Source organism: Rhynchophorus ferrugineus, unplaced genomic scaffold (assembly GCF_030347505.1).
Source record: "Rhynchophorus ferrugineus isolate W39M unplaced genomic scaffold, kcgeb_rfMv2 rfM5, whole genome shotgun sequence".
Classification (NCBI taxonomy): Eukaryota; Metazoa; Arthropoda; class Insecta; order Coleoptera; family Curculionidae; genus Rhynchophorus; species Rhynchophorus ferrugineus.
In genome coordinates this window covers 6,323,886-6,346,701 of record NW_027472584.1, presented here as the reverse complement: position 1 = coordinate 6,346,701, position 22,816 = coordinate 6,323,886, and the positions used below count along the sequence as shown (strand labels likewise).

Sequence of the window (22,816 nt, the reverse complement as noted above, 5' to 3'; positions counted from 1 at the left end):
AAAATTTACTATTATGTAGCTATGTATATATAAATAACACAACTGAAGAATAAATATTTAAGTAACAGTTGAGATATCTTTATTTTCATATAATTCACATTGGCCTATAGTTTCTACTCTAAGAATCATATAGTTATTAATTTAAAATTTAATTAAATTTAAGAGTTGCATACATTAATTGGCAAATAATTTCGGATTTTGCGCATGCGTATATTGTCAATTCAAAACAGTAATGAGACACGTGGCCAATATGTGTCTGTCAAAAGTTTTAAATTGGTTTTAGAGTCAGACAATATTTTCCTTCACATTTTATTCTATAAAAAGAGATAGAATTCTGTTAGAGAAGTTCGAAAATGTAACCGAAATAGTCTACAAAATTTGTCCGTTTGTCAAACGTCTGTCAAAATCAAGGAAGAATTATTATATCAATTTATGTATTTAAATGAGACATCAATATTTCAGAATGGTACATTGGATCACTCATGGTTAGATGATAATAAATATAATGTAAAGACAACGTAGTTGATGGAAAAATAAACCTGATAGAAGATACATGGTAGATCAGATAACTGAATGTTATGACCACAGAGTATTATGGCTTCCTCCCTATCACTGCATTTTTTATCCAATTGAGTTGATATGGGGTATTGCAAAGAATTATTACAATAGATATTCAGGTCGAGGAGGATATTCAAACCAGAACTGTCTAGATTTATAGAAAGAAGCATAGTCGAAAATAATACCTTCAGTTTGTGTGAACCCAATTAGACACATTGAAGAAGAAATTGACAAATGGTAGAATCTTGAGCAAGTTTTTGATAGATTGGAAATAAACAGCTTGCTTATTAATTTGATTAGTGTTTCTGAAAGTGACAGTAATATATACAACTTTATGAATGTTGATTTATGATTCAATGCTGACAATTACCAAGACAGGGTGGTGAAAGAGAAAACAACTAAAGGTCATTATACAATTAGTATACTTTAAAGGAAAAGGAAAGGATTGTATTATAGAGTGTAAAAGCTTTATAAGCATGTGTGTTATTATACAGAATACACATGAACATTTGGTTAAAATGTTTGAGGAGGAAAATAATACTAACTGTTTTACAGATATGGTATAGTTTTATCAAGAAAAATATATACAGGTAGTAACTGAATAAACTAAGGAGAAATATAGTAATGTCATAATGACTTTACCAGCAAATATTGCATCGAAGGAAAGAAGAACTAAGCATAAAACATAAATATACTCTCTAATGAAAGTAAAATACATTACTCAGACATACAATTGTTAATTAGGTGGATTAGGCCTTCGGGGGATACTACTACATAATAAAGCGCCTAGAAATCTACCTATACTAATGTGGAAAAAAGTTCAATGTATATATAATAAAACAACTCTAACTTATAAATTATTGTGGCTGTATAATTAATTGCAGTTTTAAGTTCTTCGATAATATATGCATTAGATGTACTATAATGTTACAATAAATTATAATACATAACTGTTTTGTTTGATTATTTTATTTAGATTAAAATTTTTTTATATATCAGAGCCGATATGTACTAAAACTCAAGAGTTGCCGCGGTAACATTGAACTGTTTTGAATATATATTCTGTATATCTATATATATATATATATATATATATATACATATATATATATATATATATATATATATATATATATAAATTTGATTTAATATTCCATATTTTGAGTATGTTGAAAGTATATAGGAGGTAAATAAACATTGGAAAATTTTTAAAATAACATTTTATTTAACAAATTATTGAATAAAATCAAATATAAAAAAGTAATTAATACATGTCCAACCTTTCAAATTTTATAACAGTGTATTTAAATTAATTTACATATTTAAACAATTGACATGAACTCCAAAAGCCATTTACACATAAACATTAAACCAAGCACAATATATATATATGAAAGAAGTGAAAATGGCCTAAAAATCTCCAAATAATCCCATTAATGAATTAAGTACCTCCAGCTTTTAGTTGGCACATTGTATATTTACAAAATGCATTCTGTTTTCCTTGTTTGTTCCACCTTCAGAGAAGCAGCCATTAAATTATTAGGATTCGATCCAGGTCGACTCTGTCAACAAATTTAACTTTTTGAAGTATCATTTTTCCCATCCTGGCAGAATCCTATCTAATTTCTTCTTCTCTTATTCTAATTTCATTTTCTTCCACTTTCAGTCTCAACAAATTGTAGGTACACTCTTCTACAAAATAAAAATTAAATCATTACATGATTAAAATAAATGTCTAAATATTACTACTTACTACAGTTTTTTTTTACTTTTTGATGGACAAACCTAATTAATGAATTAACTACTTCCAACACAACAAGAATAATTTTCTTCCACAAAACAGAGGGATTTTTTTAAACCAGATTGACCAGCTAGAACCAAATGAACTTTGGTTGATGTCGCTTCGGGTTCGGGGTATGATTGTTTTGTGGCGACGGAGACCCTGGATTACGACTGGGACTGTCGTAGTCCAGGGTCCAGTTTGTTTACTACCGGCGTTTGTGGATGGGTAGGGATTTTATCACGGTGTTGTCGTGTTCTAAGGTTCCTATGGAGAACCTCCCACTGAGCATGTCTATGACATTTTTCACAAACGGGATTCCTGATTCTAGGTGAGTGTTGATGTTTCTTATAAATCATGGAGCATTGAGTAACGCGCGGACTTTTTTTGGATTGAAACACTTGGAGTAGTTCAAGTTGTCTCTCAGAGACATACCTGTACCACACCTGTGCTTCGTAGAGAGAGACTGGACGGACTATACAGAGTCGCTTTCTGGTGGGTTGGGAGTTTACTTCTTTTGCAGAGAAGTGGGAAGAGTAGACTATACAGGCCATTGCCTTTGCAGATAGCGTGCTGAATTTGGGCTGACTTGCGGTGGAACAGAAAAGCCTGAGCACAAAATATTGAGAATACATATATATATTCTAGCGTTGGGAACTACCGACTCAAAACAGTCGAAACATCCGATAGTCGTAAAACAGTACATACAGTCGATAGTCAAAAAACTAGGAAAAACTACTTTGACTGAAAATAGTAATTACTATTTTCAGTCAAATGCACGGTTCCACTGTTTTTTTAGTTAGTAATGTCAGACGAAGATGTATACGAATCCTTTCCTGTATAAATTTTGTAAATTTTGAGTGAGGAAAGGACGGAGATAATTGTTTGGAGCACTTAATTATATATGTGCTTATATTTTCAAATGGTAGTATAAGCGAGACGAAGATGTTCATATTCGTTCACGTACTAACTTTAAAAAAGAAAAGGAAAAAAGTTATTACGGAATAATATTAATATATAATTAATAATTTCATTTTAACCAAGTAGAATTATTTTTATATTTGAATGTTCTGTGGGTATCTAAAAAGGAATGGAATTTTCTATGGAATGGAATAATACCCCACAAATGTTTTATCGGATTTTAATATGTTAAATTGCTGTTTTCAAATAATACACTATAATAAATATAGTCAGTGCAATAGAATTTAAACAAAACCTAAAAACTAAAGATGTGCAATAACGATAAAAACTAAATAAAAATTAAACATGTACCTAATCATAGAAAAAAAAGATTCATGACATAATTAAGAATAAAATAATAGAGCTTTTTTATATAAAGTAAAGGCTTTATTTAATATCGAACAGAAATATTTCTTAACATAAATTGAGAGAGTAATCGAAATATTACCTATTATTGCCATAAAAACAGTCAAAAGTATTTTACTTTTTATTATTCACTATTTTAATCATTTTACCCTATTACATTAGAAATCTGGAAAAGTATCGTTCCAAAATGATATTAATATACAATATGTTGTTATTTATAAGCAAATTACCAAAAAAATCATAAAACTGTATATTTTACATATAAATCTATGTAAGCCTAAATGGGATACATTTTTGTCAAGGTCGCGGTTAGGACGACAGAGCCAGAACGTTAAAAATCAGTCGAATAAAACTAGTAGATCCAAAAATAGTAATTAAAAATACACGACTGAAACAGTCGATAGTAAATAGTAACAAAATTAGTCGGGCCGAAATTAGCGACTTACAAAAAAGTCGATAGTCGGTAGTTCCCAACACTAGTTTATTCTTTTCAATTGTTTATTCTATGCACAAAACATTGAAATATAGAATGGGAACTTAAATGGGCACACCCGTAACCATAGTCTCAGTGTACTGCTTCACCGCCAGAGGGCCGCCGAGAGAAAGATTACAGATTTCAGATCTTTCGATTTTAATTATGTATGTTATAAAATATAACGTGAGCGTTTATCAAGTGAAGGTTCTAACCACAAAATATACAGACTCGAAATCAATGTTTTAATTTTTATGTCAATGTTTTAATATTTCAATATTTTGTGGTTCTAACCGAATGTATCGTTTTCCCAAGAGTTTTGTTTTACGCCAGAAATGGCTTGAAAAGGGTTGCTCTTTGCATTTTAGAGCAGAAGATTCTAGACCCAAATGTGGCAGACCACTGTTTAACAAAGATGCAACCTAAATAGTGTAAAAAGTAAGTACCTCAATATTTAAAATTATATTAGGTCTCTATACAGATCATATAGAAATAGAGGAAGATATTCCTTCAACTTCAGGCAGCATGGAGCCAGACCATACAATACCAAAAAGTACAAGTAAGTGTGTGTAATATCTTTTTATTACTTTGTTAATTTTTGTTTTATAGAATCTAGAGGTAGGATACTATCTTCAGTTAGTGTTACTCGACAACTTATGTTAACTCCAAAAAGCCCAGAATACAAACAGGTAATTTCTGCTTCTAAAGAAGTTAATAGAATAAATAGTACATACATAGTACTACAGAAGAGAAAATTTGTAATGATTAGACCATTTCAGCAGGATAGATTGGAAAATTATTTTGGAAATATTAGAAGCTAGGGGATTAGAGAAGTTTCTCCGACATTTGACCATTTCGTCTCGGCATTCAAAAGCCTCATTATCAACAATTTTTGTCTCTAAGATCATCAGGAGCCAATTGTGAAGAAGATGTTTAGAAGGAGGTTTGGATAACTTTCAATGTTTTTTTACAAGCGATGTGGTAATTAACAACCAATCTACAATAGCCTTCACATTATCACCCATAATAGTTCCTACACATATAAAAAAAATGCAGAGGAATATTAGAACAAATACATGGTTTCCTTGCCAGATTATTAATGTTAATTAAATGTGAAGGTTGTAAGTCAAAAATTCTGTATTGGGAAAATGATACCCATACAGAATTTATTAAAGCTCGCCAGTATGACAAATGTTATCCTATGATACCAGGAACTTGTTTCAATTCATATGTTTTCGAAGCCATCTCTAGAATTTTTTATGTATTGCCCAAAGTATGTGCCAAAACAAATTTAAAGGATATTCTTGATAGGATGTTATGTCAGCAAATGTCACTCTTTTTTAAAACCATTACTTGTATTCAATATCCAGAAGGGGCAAATATAATAAGAAAAGTAATAATTAGGTGTTGCTTGTTCTGGTGGATGAAAAAAGTAAACAGGATTGCAAAGGGAAAAAATTAAAAATTTTGCATGGCGACATATCTTATGGATAAGGTCCAGTTAAGCACCCATAAAAATACATAAAAAAGAAAAGGAGGTTTCATAATCAAAATTGTACTATGTAACTACTATCGTTGGCTTATTTTATACATTTTTATGTTATAATATTTACGACAATAATTATTGTACAATTAGAAAATAAGTTATCAGTTGTCATATTACATTTTTTTTTATGCATTTAGAAAATATTTTAAACAAATGTTAACTAGAATTTAAATAAAATATTTTATTAATGCATTTTTTGATTTCCCCCTGTAATATAAATAGATTTTATTCTTATTTTTTAATCCCCCCTTGTTAAACTTTGCGCGACCTCTGGTGGCGTGGCAGAGCATAATTTGGTTACATTTTTATACAGGGGATAATTCGCATTCTAAGTCTATATTTTGTGGTTCTATGCTTGATAGTGAGCATGCGTAAATTCGAAATTATTTGTCAGTAAAGTATGCTCTCAACTTTACCGGCTAAGTTCTCTTTAGGTAAAGGGTGGACGTCAATTTATTTTTTAATCCACATTGTAAACAACATTTTGAAAGTGGGTTAGGTTAGTAACGATTATACTTCCCGCTGTGGTTTAAAAAGTACAAGATAATCTAGTCCATAATTTTTACAAAGAAAGATGGATTTTAATTTATCGGTTTTTAAAGAGCCTAGAGGGGTTATGAGAATACTACATTTGGTAAGTCAAAATTAATAATATATATATATATATATATATATATATATATATATATATATATATATATATTTTAATAATTTTATAATAATATAATTTTAATATTATATTTTAATGTTTTAGGTATTTTCAATTTGTGCATTTGCAACTATAGTTGACTATACAGGAATTGTGACCTTCAATTTTGAGGACAAACATGTTAATTTTGAATATTCATATCCTTTTAGTGTGATATTTTCAGAAAATCTAACTGGGTGCTATATATCGATTTCCAATGACTTTTCATCTGATGCTAAATTTTTTGTTGCAACTGGGGTACTGTCTTTACTTTATTCCTTATTCATTATATTTGTTTATGCCAAAATGGATGAGATTTATAAGACAAATAAAAATTATCCACTTTATGTAAGTGCCTTAGCATTTTTTTGATTTTAGTTTTATATAATGGTGTTTCTAGGTATCTTATATTTAGAATTTTACCTTATTTCAGGACTTCTTAATTACTGTTTTTTTGGCAGTGCTTTGGATTTCTAGTAGTGCAGCTTGGGCTAATGGTTTAACAGGTTTAAAGTCAGCCACTAGCTATCCAATCCTTAATCCTGAGAAATGTTGCAAAGTTATCGCTAGTGGTTATTCTACACTTAATATATCTGTGGTGAGGTTTTAATATATGTTTGCCTATATATAATGCAAGTCTGGTTTTAAAGATATATGATTGTAAGATAGAAACTTTACGTACGTTAATGTAAAATTAAATATGATGTATTTAATTAGTGTTACTGTTAAGCTATATGTAATATTAATATTTTTCATGTATTTAGATTCTTGGATTCCTAAATTTCATCATATGGGCAGCAGATCTATGGTTTTTATACAAGGAAACAGCATGGTTCCAGGGTGCGCAATCTTCAAATAATGGCGAAGTCTAAATGTGTTAATGCTTATTGTTAGAGTTTTTCTGTTATAGAATGTCAGTTTATTTTTTATATTATGTGTTTTATACATATTTTTTTAACTTAGTTTAAATGATGTACAAAATGTTGTTTGTAGAATCACCTAAACATAAAAAATGCTTCACAAATCGATAAGTATTAAAACACAAATTTGAAAACATATTTTAGTTTATTTATTTTATATCCAAATATTCACGTAATACATTTCTTTATCAATACAAACTTTAAAACTGGCATATTAAAAAAGTGTTCATTCTAATTTAGGAAACATTATTCCTATGTAGATTAGATAAAAACCTAATTTATAAAATGAACTTTGTACTATATTTAGCAAATTGTAATCTTTAATAATGAAGTGATAGATTTGGCTAAGTATTCAGTATCAAATAACTTTTGGTATAGCTTCTTCTGAATAAAAAAATATTTTACCAAGATGTAAGGCCAAGCTTTGGATATTAATAAACATTATTGTTAATGTTGATAAATTTAAGAAATAATATAGTAATTTAAGAGAAATCATACCTATCAATATGGTAATACAGTTCACCTTGACTTCTACCCTAAATACCCAGCCACATAAATATTCATTGTTTCAATCTACCTTTGAAATATGAAGGCTTTTTCTGACCCACTTTATTAAAATTTGAATTGATCGGCAAATAAATAGCGCAACGGGAAAGCCAAACACGCAAAACAACCCTTAATCAAGACTGCAGTCAAAGTCGAGATTTCCTTTAAGAAACAAGCGTGCGTTAGCGAACTGTCTAACATGACCCGTATTAGCATCGCGTTTCAATGGAATATAAAGTGTTTGTGTATATTCATCATATTCTATTGTTCTTTGGCAAAAGAATATATTGTTGATATTCCCTATCAGGGCAAAATCAAAGGGGAAGAACTATCGAAGTTTAGGATTCAGAAAATAATCGCATATTATGGGATCCCCTATGCTCAACCGCCAGTGGGATCCCTAAGATTTGCAGCTCCAGTAACAGATCCATTACCCTCTTGGGACAATATAAAAAATGATACCGATTTTCAACCATCATGTCTACAAGGAAAAGAGGATTACAAAGAATCGGAATTACCCTTTTTACAGTTGCTTACTGATGTTCAATTTCCATCTAATATAAGTGAAGACTGTTTGTATTTAAATATTTTTGTTCCTAACTGTAAGTATACTATTTTGTTCCTTTAAAAGATTCTTTTAATCTAAGGAATTAATTCACATGGTTACTATAAATGTGGCTCAAAATATGATGTTTTGTAATTGCTTTAAAAGATTAAGCTAAGTGGTAATGTATTAATATATTAATTGTTTAGAATTACATATGATCATAGTCCATATATAATAATATAGGTTTTTAATATTATACTAAGTTATTATTTAAATTTCACAATACTACTATGTAATACAAAATAGAAGTTGGTATTTTATTATACAATTAATATATTTCTATAAAATCAATATAATGCAATTATATTTTAAAATGGAACAATTTTTGTCGTAAAGAGATTGTGTTTGGTATGCCGCAATTTAAAATATATGGGCGAAATAAAAAGCCAATAGAATTTCCAGTTCTTTAGGTTATTTCTTCTACGTTCGTGGAAACAGTTAATGACATCCAAACACGCAATGTTCGTAGGGTAAATCCTGCCACTATATCCGGTAGCCTTTAAATTATATTTTCATGCAACAGAATTCTTTAAATAGAAAAAAAGGAAGGCATAAAAAATTAATATATGTACCTTATATGCATTAAAATTTTTTAATAATCATAACCGTTTATTTCGAATTGAATGAAATTTTGTTTATATGTAACATAAATGATGATCGCATGTGGGACTTTCGATATAACAAAGCAACTTATACTATTATTTTCATTCAAACTCATACTATCAGACTCTATTTTTTTGGAGAATCTTGGCATGCGCACAAGTATATGAATTTGCAACGTTGCCAATTGTTGAAAATTATACGTACATTTGAAGAATATAATATAAATTGAATAAATTAACTTGAATTTACAAATTAACCCAATATTTCTGTTGAGACTCAAGTTATTTTTTTTTACATTTTTTATCTATAATATAAAAAAATGTAATATGAAAAACCGTTTGTAAACATCTTTCATTTTAAAATAATTTTGAAAAGAGAAAAGAGAAAATAAAACAATATGTAATTATTTATCAATAACAATTATTGTTATAATAACGGACCAAAGTTATAGTTCATGTAAATTATTCGTATATTTGAAAAGCATAACATATATTATCGAATTCACAAATTCACCTAAAATCTCACTTGAAACTTAAATTCAAATTTAACACGATGTTTACTGCCTATTATTTTAAGCTTATATATTATGTCTAAGTTATTTAACCTTTTATAATTATATTTAATTTTAACAAAGTTAAAAAGAAAATAAAACAACGTGTAAGGCAGCAAATATAATTTATTTATCAATATACAAAAACAAGCACCCATTTATCTTTAAAATTACTCAATAATATATTTTGTACGGCACTGAAAAATACCTTCGTTCATCGAATTTGTTCGATATGCAAAAAATAGCATGGAAACCTCTCAATTTAATTCATTCAAGAAATTCAATTCAAAGCGATGTGCATTAAAACCGTCCGGTCAATGACCGGGCACCCGGGTATCCATTTCAAATCCGCAGGCAAAATATATTATTAACTTCTCCTTAAACATTTTTTATGGCCGTGTGGATCCCCAAAATTGAAGTAATTTGACACCCATTTTTCGTTAAATTTTTTAAAAATCAATTAATTAATAAAAGTTATTAACTATCAAACTTGATACCCCGCCCGTTCAATATCCAGGTACCCGGGTACTCACTATATGAACGACGGGTTTATACACACTTCAGAGAGTGCTTATTAAAGTATTTAGTTAATTTGACTTTTAAATTGATAATAGACAATATAGTTTGTATTTTTTTTATTTAAACAATAATTCTTATCATAAACAATAACAAAAATAGTAAGTAAGAAATACATAACTCCGTTTTATTTTATTATGATGATTTTTATTATGATACAGTGCCATATAAAAATTGAAGTACATTAAATTATTTCGTACATCTTTCACATGTCGTGGTTGTAATACAGTGTTCGTCACAAAAAGGGTTCTCATATACCGAACATATTTTTCTAGTTTAACGTATCTAGATTTGACAGCATGTTGGTGTTCCTATTAGGTCTACATCTCTCTCGAACAATATTACGCCTCCCAGCTTGATGTTCATTTGGTGATGTCGCAGCCCACTGAGTACCATCTTTTGCTGTCATTCCAGACGCCGTCGCTTCTACTTCACTTTCTTCATCCTCATCCTTTCCATCTTCACTTTCTTTATCTTCATCTTCCTGGTCTTTATCTTCATTATTGAGTGCAATTTCATCATCTATTATGAATAAAATATACAATTTATATAACATAAAATACATTATAACTATCAACGTACACAAGAGAAAATAGAAATTTTAATTACCTGTATCATCACAATCCGAAGCTGCCGCCTGACTCGGGGGAAAATATTCACCATCACTACTATCCAACACGCAGTCATCATCAGATTCTTCTGCTTCGAATGTTTCCTCCAAATTCTTATTACTCTGAGAGCGGGTGATTCTATTGTAAACAATTTAAAATTTATTTATTCATATTTTTTTTTAATATTGAAAACATAAAATAAATAATTTACTTGAAAATAAAACAATTAAATCTCTCCTTACCGTCTAAAACTCGATGAAGAATATTATTATATTATATTTTAATATATTAATAATATTAATAATTAATATTATTTTTTTATATATTTTACCAACTTTCTTTTTACCAACTATGGGTTTATCTGGACGGGGTCTAAAGTTTAACGTGGGCTCCGAACCACGGTTCTCAGCATTAAGCCTACCGACTGGCGAGTGACCAACTTTAGAAATCATCCCAGAAGACATCCGGTCTTACCCAGCCTGGTTACTGGCGTGACTGGGATCATTTTCCTTGTCGGATTTTACACACTTGCCTAGAACATTCACAAATATTAAACAATTACAAACATAAATTTACGACCATGCCCCAGCAGGATTCGAACCCGCGGCTATCGCAACAGTAGGAGGACCGTCCCATCGCCTTTACCACTGCGCCACCAAGCCGGCAGTATTAATTTTGTATATTTTCTTTTCACTTTCAGTTTAATTTTATAGTCTGTTCACTACGCTTGTAGAATTTCAACTTAACACGTTTATTTCTTTTCGTACGACATGAGAAGGCGAAAGGGACATCTCAGGTACCTGATCGATTGACTTGGCATTCCGCTATTGTTATTTCTATGAGGACTATAAACTGTGTCCCTATAGCTATTTCATATGCCATATAGCCAGTTTACACAGAACATTTTTTTTATTCAGTACACTAATGACTTGTATATTTGCCTATATAGGTGGGTACCCGGGTACCCGGTAATTGAACGAATGGTGAAAGTTTAATCATTGACGGACGGTTAAGCCTGTGTGTAGAATATACACGTATACATTCATATTGTCTGTTTATTATGATTATCATAAGGTAGGTCCAGAAACTAAGATTGTGGCTTATATAACAACACACATCCTGTATTTTTGCCATGCTTCAACATTTTTATCGTCACTTTTACGTTTTTTTATCTGATGAATTATATTGGTTTGCTTACTGATATCATTCAACTTCAAAGCATCCATTCGAATTTTAGCAGCTAGTTTGGCTGTAATTATATTTTTATCTGATCTAATAACTCTCACCTCTCACCCTTTGATACATTCTTATGAATTCCAGATCGATTACACTCAAAGTTAGAAATGGTGATATTTTTACTAAAGTAGGACTCCATCCTCCAACCTGGAAAATGTTTAAATTTTATGTTGTTTAACAATGTTGAATTTTAATATTGTGGAATGACTATATGATTAACCAGCTGTGATTTTGGTGAGATATACTCACATAATGAACATCGAGTCATATTTATCTGTACTTTGACTTTCGCAGGGTCAACTATCTCTACAATATAAGGAATTTGGTATAGAATTGAGCTCAATTTGCAAAATCAAAATATTGATTAAGATAAGCAATATTGGTAATTTTAATTTATTCAGAACACAAATAAAAAGAGTGACCACTGACCGAGTACAGTTCAAAGCTATGCCAAATAATGACATTAATATTTCTTACACAAACGAAATCGATTATAGAAGAATAAACATCTCATTCAAATGAAACAAAATAAAGAGACGACGGATAATCAATTCAGTAAATTCAAATTCCACACATATCAATTAAAAAGTGTTAAGTGGTATAGAGTAGTTATTAGGGGACTACCGTCAACAAGTCAGGATGATATTAAATGCGAACTAGAGGCACATGGACATGAAATTGCGAGCGTTACGTCTGTAGCGAAAAAAACAAATTCAAATGGCGAAAAACTTGCTGGCCCTTCCCGCTGGTTTACGTCGATTTAGTACAAAATACAAACAAAATAGGACAAAATGCAAACAAACCGAAGAAAAATAGTATTCTCCAATGCAGAAACTGCCAATAGCTTAGTATACCTAAATTTTTCTGCAGTATGAAACCTAGATATGTGAAGTGTGCTGGTAAACGTCATACAAATCAATGTAGAAAGCAACGCAATAGCGTTACAATATGCACATTATGCAACGAAAAAAGATACCCTGCCAATTATAAAGGGTGTGTAGTGTACCAGAAAAATAAAAAACTTCAGCTAAATAAAATGACAGCTGTGCAATGACTAAGACAACTCGAGGAAGCTCAAAACTCTGCAAAGCCATCTGCCATTGAAAATATAAAACTAGAAGAAACAGAAATCTAACGGCAAAAAATATATACGACAAAAAGCCCGATAATAGTGATAAACAAATTAAAGTAAAAAAGCAGGAAACTGTAGCCAACGGGCCAACCATCGTCGACATGATGAAATTGCTCAGTAAATTTCAGGCGGAAATACGACAAAATATTAGCCAGTTAGCAAACAAGGTAGAAAAATTAGAAAAATCACAAAAAAAAGTTAAATAAAAACAAAAATGAGTAATTTTTTCATAAGAATTATAATATAGAATGTAAATTAAAGTAAACAAATTATAGTAAAAAAGCAGGAAATTGTAGCCAACGGGCCAACCATCGTCGACATGATGAAATTGCTCAGTAAATTTCAGACCGAAATACGACAAAATATTAGTCAGTTGGCAAACAAGGTAGAAAAATCAGAAAAATCACAAAAAAAAGTTAAATAAAAACAAAAATGAGTAATTTTTTCATAAGAATTATAATATAGAATGCAAATTAAAGTAAACAAATTATAGTAAAAAAGCAGGAAACTGTATCCAACGGGCCAACCATCGTCGACATGATGAAATTGCTCAGTAAATTTCAGACCGAAATACGACAAAGTATTAATCAGTTAGCAAACAAGGTAGAAAAATTAGAAAAATCACAAAAAAAGTTAAATAAAAACAAAAATGAGTAATTTTTTCATAAGAATTATAATATAGAATGCAAATTAAAGTAAACAAATTATAGTAAAAAAGCAGGAAACTGTAGCCAACGGGCCAACCATCGTCGACATGATGAAATTGCTCAGTAAATTTCAGACCGAAATACGACAAAATATTAATCAGTTAGCAAACAAGGTAGAAAAATTAGAAAAATCACAAAAACAATTTAAATAAAAACATAAATGAGTAATTTATTCTTAAAAATTATAACATAGAATGCAAATGGGCTAAATCAGCGAGCCCGGGAACTAGAACTATTTCTAAGAACAAATCACATAGATATAGCTTTCACATTGGGGATTCATTATTCTAAAAATAAAGTAAGTAAATTACATTAAAATATGAGGTTATGTTGCATACTGGACAGTACAGCCTAATAAACGTATTCGAGACGGAGGATGCTCTAATAATAAAACAAAATATACAGTATTTCCAACAGGAGGAGATAAAAAGAAGAAATACAAGCTACGGTAGTTAATATTAAAAAGAATGGCGTTGAAATAAACATAGGAGCTATATACTGTCTACCAAGATACAAAATAACACAAGAATAATACAGAGATTTATTTTCAAAATTAGGCCTAAGGTTTATTATTGGAAGGGACTTTAATGTTAAACACACAGCCTTCACGCTTAACAACACCTGGAAAATCATCATCTGGATCAAGGGAGAAATCAGATTATAAGGCAAATTACCTTCTTGAAATTAGGGAATTGATAAAAGAAAGACGAAAAGCTAGAAGAGTATGGCACAGAGTTGCATCGAAAAATATGTAACTGAATTAAGCCCGGAAGCATACAAAGATTACTTGCTATTATTAGAGTAGCGCTTAATAAAATTGATCAAAATGAATGGGTGAACATTTAGCTAACGTATTCCAACCGAATGCTATTTAATATACAATAGATATAAATCTATAATTATCAGCCAGATGTAGTTGTAAATCTGATTTCTCCATTGGAAGTTGCCACAGAAATTAACAACATCCTCAATCCTAAAAAAGCTCTTGGAATTGATGATATTTCACCTGGGTTATTAAAAGATCTGCCACGAAAAGCAATAATCATGTTGGCATATATATGCCTGTTTGAGACTGCAGCATGTTCCGGAATATCTCAAGGTTGCTCGAATAATTATGCTTAAAAACTTGACAAACCGGCAGAACAACTTGGGTCTTACAGACCTATTTCGCTGCTACCTGCGATATCAAAATTATTTGAGAAACTGCTGTTAAAACGTATTAAACTATTTATAGAAATACCAGATTTCCAATTTGGATTTCGAAATCACTACTTGACGATCGACCAAGTGCGGTTGCCGTGACAAGAATAACAGCCATTGTTGAAAAGGCATTCGAAGAAAAAAATACTGCCCTGCAATATTCCTGGACGTCTCACAAGCTTTTGACCTGATGTGGCATTTGGGATTAATCTACAAAAACCTACCGCGGAATTATTGTCGACTGCTGGAATCATATCTTTTCGAAAGACATTTTTCACATGAAGGGACATTCTCAATACTTAAACCTATTTTGGCAAGATTTTTCTGTATTCTTTGTACTTCTTGTATCTCTGTCTAAGGCTGTAGAGAAAGTACAAGTAGCGGTCAACCAGATCTACAAATGGACTAGAGACTGGAAAATACATCTTAATAGCTCCAAATCTGTCCATTTTAATTTTACGTTTCGGCGAAATGACAAAAACCTAATTATAGCCAAACCCACTCATAAAGTCAATTTGGACCTATGTGATGCAAATATGTGGTTACACTAAGATATAAAACCAACTAGTAATCCAACGCACCCAAAACAAAATTCTAGGATTAATTACCAATGCTGATTGCTAAGTAACCAACCAAGAGCTGGACGATGACCTCGAAATGAAATGGATACGCGAACTAATCCACGATTTCGCCTTAAAACATGAAATAAGGTTGCTAACTCACAGCAACATGGAAGCAATACAGCTACTAGACAACACACAGGAAATCAGAAGATTGAAACGTATCAAACCACACGAACTTGTTTAGTAGTCCAAAACGGCCGTTGTATTTCGTTGGAATCTACATCTTGATTGCTTACAACGTCGCAAAATCAGGCAGAAACTACCCAATACCGGTTAGGATTCTCCAGAAATAGCCATTACGGAAAGCGGTACTGTCAATTTACAACAGTTGACAGTTGGGCGGTAGAAGAAAAGAAGAACAAATACTATTTGACGTTGTTGGTTTTATTTTTGAACGTCGCGCGTTGTATTGTATGGTCGATTATCTATATATGCCGCGAAATATGATGAAAATGCGAAGTATAATTGTAAATGTTAAACAACTTAACCTAACTGTTAAAAGTGATGGATTGGTATTTCTTCACATAAAATAACAGTCTTCTATCTAGTATTATATAAGCTATAAATATATAATTGATACATTTTTAGAAACCCATCGTGATGTTGCTCTGTTATATCTCAATTGTCGGTTTTTATTTCGAGACGTTTACATGCGATGGGAAATATTTTAATTAGTTTCATTGCTCGTCAGGCATGCTGGAGATGATCATTATATCTTCAACGCAATTCCAAGCGTAAAAAGTCATGGGTTAGCCCAAAAGAATCATCCGCTGCTGTGTGTATGGTGGGATTATGGTGTAGTTTATTATGAGCTGCTGAAACCGAACGAATCTGTTATTTCAGATATCTACCGATGTCAATTGAACGAAGTAGCATTGCAAAAAGATCAGCAATATCGTGCGACAGACATAAAATTATCTTCTGGCATGACAACTCTCGGCCCCACATTGCAAGAGTTGTGAAGGATACATTTTTACAATTATTTCCACTTGTTTAAATTAAGACAGCATGGTTTGGCTGATACACGGTTTCAAAATGCCGAGGAGTCCGACAATAAATTGATAATTAGATCGCTGCCAAGCCAACAGCGTTCTTTTGACACGATATCGCCATGTTGCCAGATCATGATGGGAAGAAGGAAATGACGGAAATATTTTAATTAATATACATTGTATCAATTTTTCCTATTAAATGTTTTTTAAAGAGCAAGAAATGATCAGAATTCAAACAAAATCATCCTCTGATATGACAATGATTGACCAAACATTGCAAGAGTTGTGAACGATACGGTTTTTACAATTATTGCCATTTGCTTAAATCAAGGCAGCATGGTTTAGCTGATACACGGTTTCGAAATGCTGAAGTGTCCGAAAATAAATTGATAATTAGATCGCTGCCAAACCAACAGCGTTCTTTTGACACGATATCGCCATGTTGCCAGATCATGATGGGAAGAAGGAAATGACGGAAATATTTTAATTAATATACATTGTATCAATTTTTCCTATTAAATGTTTTTTAAAGAGCAAGAAATGATCAGAATTCAAACAAAATCATCCTCTGATATGACAATGATTGACCAAACATTGCAAGAGTTGTGAACGATACGGTTTTTACAATTATTGCCATTTGCTTAAATCAAGGCAGCATGGTTTAGCTGATACACGGTTTCGAAATGCTGAAGTGTCCGAAAATAAATTGATAATTAGATCGCTGCCAAACCAACAGCGTTCTTTTGACACGATATCGCCATGTTGCCAGATCATGATGGGAAGAAGGAAATGACGGAAATATTTTAATTAATATACATTGTATCAATTTTTCCTATTAAATGTTTTTTAAAGAGCAAGAAATGATCAGAATTCAAACAAAATCATCCTCTGATATGACAATGATTGACCAAACATTGCAAGAGTTGTGAACGATACGGTTTTTACAATTATTGCCATTTGCTTAAATCAAGGCAGCATGGTTTAGCTGATACACGGTTTCGAAATGCTGAAGTGTCCGAAAATAAATTGATAATTAGATCGCTGCCAAGCCAACAGCGTTCTTTTGACACGATATCGCCATGTTGCCAGATCATGATGAGAAGAAGGAAATGACGGAAATATTTTAATTAATATACATTATATCAATTTTTCCTATTAAATGTTTTTAAAGAGCAAGAAACGACCAGAATGCAAACAAAATCATCTTCTGATATGACAATGATTGGCCCCACATTGCAAGAGTTGTGAACGATACGGTTTTTACAATTATTGCCATTTGCTTAAATCAAGGCAGCATGGTTTAGCTGATACACGGTTTCGAAATGCTGAAGAGTCCGAAAATAAATTGATAATTAGATCGCTGCCAAGCCAACAGCGTTCTTTTGACATGGTATCGGCAATTTTTCCTATTAAATGTTTTTTACAGAGGGAAAAATGATCAGAATGCATGCAAAATCATTCTCTAATATGACAATGATCGGCCCCACATTGCAAGAGTTGTGAAGGATACACTTTACAATGATTGCCACTTGTTTAGATCGATGATGGATTATTTGGCTGGCACACGGTTTTGAAATGCTGAGGAGTCCGAAAATGGATTGGAAAATCAGAATACATACAAAATAATCTTCTGACAGTGATAGGCTCCATATTGCAAGTGTGTGAAGGATACACTTTTTACAACGATTGCTATTTTGGTTTGGCTGACACGCGATTTCGAAATGCTAATAAAATGTATCTAATGTATCTATAAAATGTAACTGTATCCATGATTAAATCGCTGTCAAACCAACGTCGTTCTTTTTACACCGTATCACTATATTGCCAGATCATGATGGAAAGAAGTAAATGGTGGAAATATTTTTATTAGTATACATATTATCAATTTTTTCCATTAATTTTCATTGGTATTGAAATATACATTCCATTCTTCTTCCATCAATTCCAAAATTCCAACCATTCTTGAAAATATCCCAGAGATGGTCTTGAATTACGGACATTAATTATTGAAATATGGAACGTTATTTGGTAATTGTATTAATTATAACTTCTTATTTGTTAATTAATATAAAATTTAATTAATACAAAATTAATAAGTTTTAATATATAAAATACTTGTCAAACTTTTTTGATAATAATGCATAATATAATATCAATATATATTAGATTATATTGTCAATTATCAATATATATTTTTCACCTACTTACATCCTTAGAGTAGCTGAACAATATTTACCAATTGTTACTACAGATTATTTTAACGCACACCAATCTTATTCTCAAACAATATTCTTATAATAGTACATGTTCTTATTTTAAGTTTATTTATGGCAGGATGTCAATATTACTCTTGTATGTGACCAATGGTGGTTCACTACGGATTATTTATAAATAATATATAATATAATAAAATAATATATAGCCGACAAAGCCGAATATAATAAAATTATATATAACAGAGTATTATTGGTGGTCCACCCTTTTTCAAAATGGAGTATCGTTTAAAATATCTCTTTCAATTGGAAATTGTCAACCATACCTGCAACGTTTTTCAATAATTTAGCAGAATATAAAATATGAATATATGTGTACTATTTGACAATTTAAAAATTGTGCTTCAATAAATATAATAATGGAAATGCATCAGTCGTTACTGAAATATATTAGAAATATTTTATTTTATTATAAGTATTAATTATTCATTCTTATAACTTTATTTTCAGTTTCTCCGCCATCTCAGGGATTTGCTACAATTATATGGATACATCCAGGAAATTTTACAACTGGAATGTCACAAATATGGAATCCACATACTTTAGTCTATCGCCAAAGAGTTATTATAGTGACATTTGGTTGGAGATTAAATATAATGGGCTTTTTTACAACAATGGACGGCGAGGCTTCAGGAAATTATGGGTTGATGGACCAACAAGCTGCAATGTTATGGGTCAAGAATAATATCAATCTGTTTGGTGGAAATGAAAATAATATATGTTTGATGGGTTATGGAACAGGAGCAATTAGCGTTGGAATACATATGATTAATTCTGGATCCAGGTACCAAATTTAAACGCTAACAGAATAAAATTCATTTTATACTTTTATCTTTATTTTGTTATTGTAGAACTTTATTTCATAAAGCCATAGTTATGAGCGGAAATATGTTTCAATTGTCAGCAGTTCGATACCCGGAAGAAGATAAAGAGATCATCGACAGACTAGCCAAAGACTTTGGATGTATTCGAAAGCCTACCTCTTTATTTATTGATTGTTTGCGCCGCGTAGATGGTAATCTTCTTGTTCAGCAAACATCGAATGTAAATTGGAGACCTTTGATTGATAAAGATTTGAGTAACTCAACTTCACCTTTTTTATCTGAGCCTTTGAAAGATTTTTTTGATCGAGACGAATATGTTAAAATTCCAATTTTAACAGGTTATACTAATATGGAGCAAGCATTAGAGTTTAATGATCTAGAAAACAGCTCAACAACTTTTAATGCGGAATCATTCAGGCAGTTGTTGAGCGATTTGGTTAGCGATGATATTCCTAATATAAACGTCACGGAAAATGGCTGTTCGTATAACTACGATCACATTATCGATTCTGTTGTTTTCTTTTATACGCCTACTGTTCCGAATTATAATTCTGAATCATTTAGGAAAACAGCTATTGACTTAATGCTTGAAAAAACCTATGGTTCGTCGACGATTTATTTAGCGTCAAAGCTTAGTAAAGAAAATCAACCAACATTTGTGTATAGATTTGATATGAAACCTAGTACTAGTGCAGTAATAAAAAATATTCCACAATGGGTTGGTGTACCACATCTCTTTGATCTCATATACATTTGGGGAGTTCCATATTGGAGACCAGATCAAGAGTGGGATTATCGAGATAAACGCATATCAGACACAATAATGTCTTTTTGGACTAATTTTGCAAAATTTTCAAATCCTACTCAAGGTACTACATATCCTATCAAATGGGAAGCGTATACTACTGAAAAACCTGGTCTTTTGATCATCGACAATACCTTTAATATGAGTTCGCCTGCTAATCTTAATTATAAAGCCTTTACATTTTGGAATGAGTATTATCCAAAAGTTCTTGATGTCTCGACTGAATGTTGTGGAACTTCAGGATCTATGATGTGTAATCTTAATATATCTTGGTTATTAATATTGCTATCTCTACTATTTTAGATATTTTAAAATATCTTCTTTATGTTTAAGCCACTCTTATATTAAATAAAAGATATGTAAAACAATATGTGTATTTTCTACCTGCTTATGTATATATCTACATATGTTAGAAATTAGAATAGAAAGGCTATATTTGTTTAAGCAAAAGGCCTTATAAAAGTTTTATTAGCCCAAGAGGTAAGACAAGACAATGTGTTTAATTCAATGAACCAATGGAGACTGTCCTGGAACCATTTGAGTTTCCAACGTTGCCAGTTCTTGAAAGCTATACATATATTTGAATAATATAATATAAAAATCTTGAATTCAAAAATTAATATCATGGAACCTAATATTTCTGTTGAGACCCAACTTCAAATGTTTTTTCGTTCAAATATTCATTTCAAATATTTTATAACAGTATTTTTGTTTCATTATTTTATTTAGATTAGAATTTTGTTGTATATATGAGCAAATATTAGGTTAATTTTTGAATTCATGGTAAATTTAATCTATTTATATTATTCTTCAAATGTACGCATAATTTGTTATAATTCTCCAGATTAGATTCATATATACAAACCTTCCATTGCGACCAAGACAACTATATCACGCGCAGATTTGGAGCGTTTTAGCGCGCATTTAAAATTTCACTATTTCAAACGTCAATTTTTTGCAGAAATAACTTTTATTCCGGGTAAAGTAAATACTTAGAATTGTCATAAAGTAGTTTTTTAAAAATAGTCATCTAGTGTATTGGAAAGGATTTAGAACACAAAAACTATTAATTTGGTTTAAAAACTGTTTTATTCAAAGAAAGAAGATGCGACTTGCTTCCCCAAAGCGGGTAATGGACATTGAAATAATCCCCCAAAAAGTTTCTTGAAATAAGAATTTGAATGATTCTTTATTGAAGTGGTCTGCTTTTTGATAGACAGATATAAACTCGATACGCTCGCTATTTGCCTTGATCGCAATGGAAGTGTTTGAATGTACTGGATGCTGTTTTTGACGGCGATGGCTGTGCCGCCACCACGGCCTGGTGTCGTTTCAATATAATTTGGGATCTTAAAGCGGATAGAGAGAGGGCTTTAGAACGGAGAAGCGAAATGTTAACGTCGTACGTCGAAAACGCTGCGGTAAGTTAATCCTTCTTACCTTGCACGGAAAATGAATTTCATTACATTTCATTTCAGAAGTCAAGCAACTGTTAATCTGGGTTCTCCATACATGAATAGGGAGGGGGTGATGGATCTCGGGGACCTTTTGATTCTGAAAAGAGTATGGCATTTGCAATGTGTGGTTCACCGTAGTTAACATCACTAGGTGGGGATATTTTTGTCTTTCAGACATTGCCTTGAATCATGCTTGCGTATGTACTTGATCCAAGCTAGGGTTACATTTCAGGCCATAGATTTGGCAGTTGTAGCATTGGACTCGCCTATCGTTGCTGCGCTGACCTTAGACTCTAATTACCTGATATATGAGTCGTTCGATGGCGAAGATTCTTCTTTCTACCCGAGGGACAACCACTTGCACGATCGCGATTGGGTTGCCCTTTTTGTTTTTCCAGCGCTTCTTCAACAGGGATTGATTCAAGAATTCCCTTGATGATGGTCCGGAGATGTCGCTTCTCTGACGGGCAGATAGTGTAATAGCCTCTCGTCGAGGATATTTATCATTTGGGACATTAGCTGATATCCTAACGACAAAAATACCCTTTGGGGATAAAATACCCCTTAGGATAAGTATCAGTTACATTCAACAATATCTACATATGGGCCAGATACTGGAAAATACTTAAAACTTAATAAATCCAAATCTGTCCATGTCAATTTTGCGTTGGATCGAAATGATAAAAATTAATTATATTACTTAGCGATGGGATGGCATGTTGAAATAAGAACATCAGATTCGGCAAAAAGCAGACCAGATTAAACTCATAACAAAGAATTCTAC

General features: G+C 31.4%; 3 protein-coding genes and 2 long non-coding RNA genes across 6 annotated transcripts; 4 read left to right on the top strand and 1 right to left on the bottom strand.

The window, feature by feature from the left end:
• Positions 1–822: 822 nt before the first annotated feature.
• On the top strand, positions 823–1,164 carry LOC143197606 (uncharacterized). The gene is made up of 2 exons (XR_013006031.1): positions 823–962; positions 1,114–1,164. It is a non-coding gene; the product is annotated as an uncharacterized LOC143197606 (long non-coding RNA).
• Positions 1,165–4,167: 3,003 nt separating this feature from the next.
• LOC143197605 (uncharacterized) lies at positions 4,168–5,870 on the top strand. 2 transcript variants are annotated; one of them, XR_013006030.1, is made up of 5 exons: positions 4,168–4,303; positions 4,505–4,574; positions 4,627–4,695; positions 4,746–4,825; positions 4,916–5,870. It is a non-coding gene; the product is annotated as an uncharacterized LOC143197605 (long non-coding RNA). The 2 variants fall into 2 exon arrangements; XR_013006029.1 differs by lacking the exon at positions 4,168–4,303 and having other exon boundaries at positions 4,434–4,574.
• Positions 5,871–6,102: 232 nt separating this feature from the next.
• Positions 6,103–7,428, top strand: LOC143197603 (synaptophysin-like protein 2). Its single transcript, XM_076406144.1, has 4 exons — positions 6,103–6,316; positions 6,437–6,718; positions 6,804–6,968; positions 7,135–7,428. Exons 1-4 carry the CDS (start codon positions 6,257–6,259, stop codon positions 7,240–7,242), a joined length of 615 nt encoding a protein of 204 aa, XP_076262259.1. The 5' UTR covers positions 6,103–6,256; the 3' UTR covers positions 7,243–7,428.
• A 543-nt stretch (positions 7,429–7,971) lies between these two features.
• LOC143197602 (cholinesterase) lies at positions 7,972–20,943 on the top strand. Its single transcript, XM_076406143.1, has 3 exons — positions 7,972–8,438; positions 19,397–19,730; positions 19,798–20,943. Exons 1-3 carry the CDS (start codon positions 8,036–8,038, stop codon positions 20,876–20,878), a joined length of 1,818 nt encoding a protein of 605 aa, XP_076262258.1. The 5' UTR covers positions 7,972–8,035; the 3' UTR covers positions 20,879–20,943.
• On the bottom strand, positions 10,310–12,158 carry LOC143197349 (uncharacterized). Its single transcript, XM_076405734.1, has 3 exons — positions 12,070–12,158; positions 10,782–10,921; positions 10,310–10,694 (listed from the first exon to the last, which is right to left on the bottom strand). Exons 1-3 carry the CDS (start codon positions 12,156–12,158, stop codon positions 10,444–10,446), a joined length of 480 nt encoding a protein of 159 aa, XP_076261849.1. The 3' UTR covers positions 10,310–10,443.
• Positions 20,944–22,816: the final 1,873 nt, after the last annotated feature.

What these genes read in the sequence shown, in the direction of transcription:
- LOC143197349 (XM_076405734.1), bottom strand. Translation starts at nt 12,158, where the DNA reads ATGGAGTCCTACTTTAGTAAAAATATCACCATTTCTAACTTTGAGTGT. An exon ending in AATGTATCAAAGGGTGAGAG is followed by an intron (nt 10,922 to 12,069) that starts GTGAGAGTTATT and finishes TGTTTACAATAG; the next exon opens with AATCACCCGCTCTCAGAGTA. An exon ending in TTCGGATTGTGATGATACAG is followed by an intron (nt 10,695 to 10,781) that starts GTAATTAAAATT and finishes TATTCATAATAG; the next exon opens with ATGATGAAATTGCACTCAAT.
- LOC143197603 (XM_076406144.1), top strand. Translation starts at nt 6,257, where the DNA reads ATGGATTTTAATTTATCGGTTTTTAAAGAGCCTAGAGGGGTTATGAGA. An exon ending in ATAAAAATTATCCACTTTAT is followed by an intron (nt 6,719 to 6,803) that starts GTAAGTGCCTTA and finishes ACCTTATTTCAG; the next exon opens with GACTTCTTAATTACTGTTTT. An exon ending in CTACACTTAATATATCTGTG is followed by an intron (nt 6,969 to 7,134) that starts GTGAGGTTTTAA and finishes TCATGTATTTAG; the next exon opens with ATTCTTGGATTCCTAAATTT.
- LOC143197602 (XM_076406143.1), top strand. Translation starts at nt 8,036, where the DNA reads ATGACCCGTATTAGCATCGCGTTTCAATGGAATATAAAGTGTTTGTGT. An exon ending in AAATATTTTTGTTCCTAACT is followed by an intron (nt 8,439 to 19,396) that starts GTAAGTATACTA and finishes CTTTATTTTCAG; the next exon opens with TTTCTCCGCCATCTCAGGGA. An exon ending in ATGATTAATTCTGGATCCAG is followed by an intron (nt 19,731 to 19,797) that starts GTACCAAATTTA and finishes TTGTTATTGTAG; the next exon opens with AACTTTATTTCATAAAGCCA.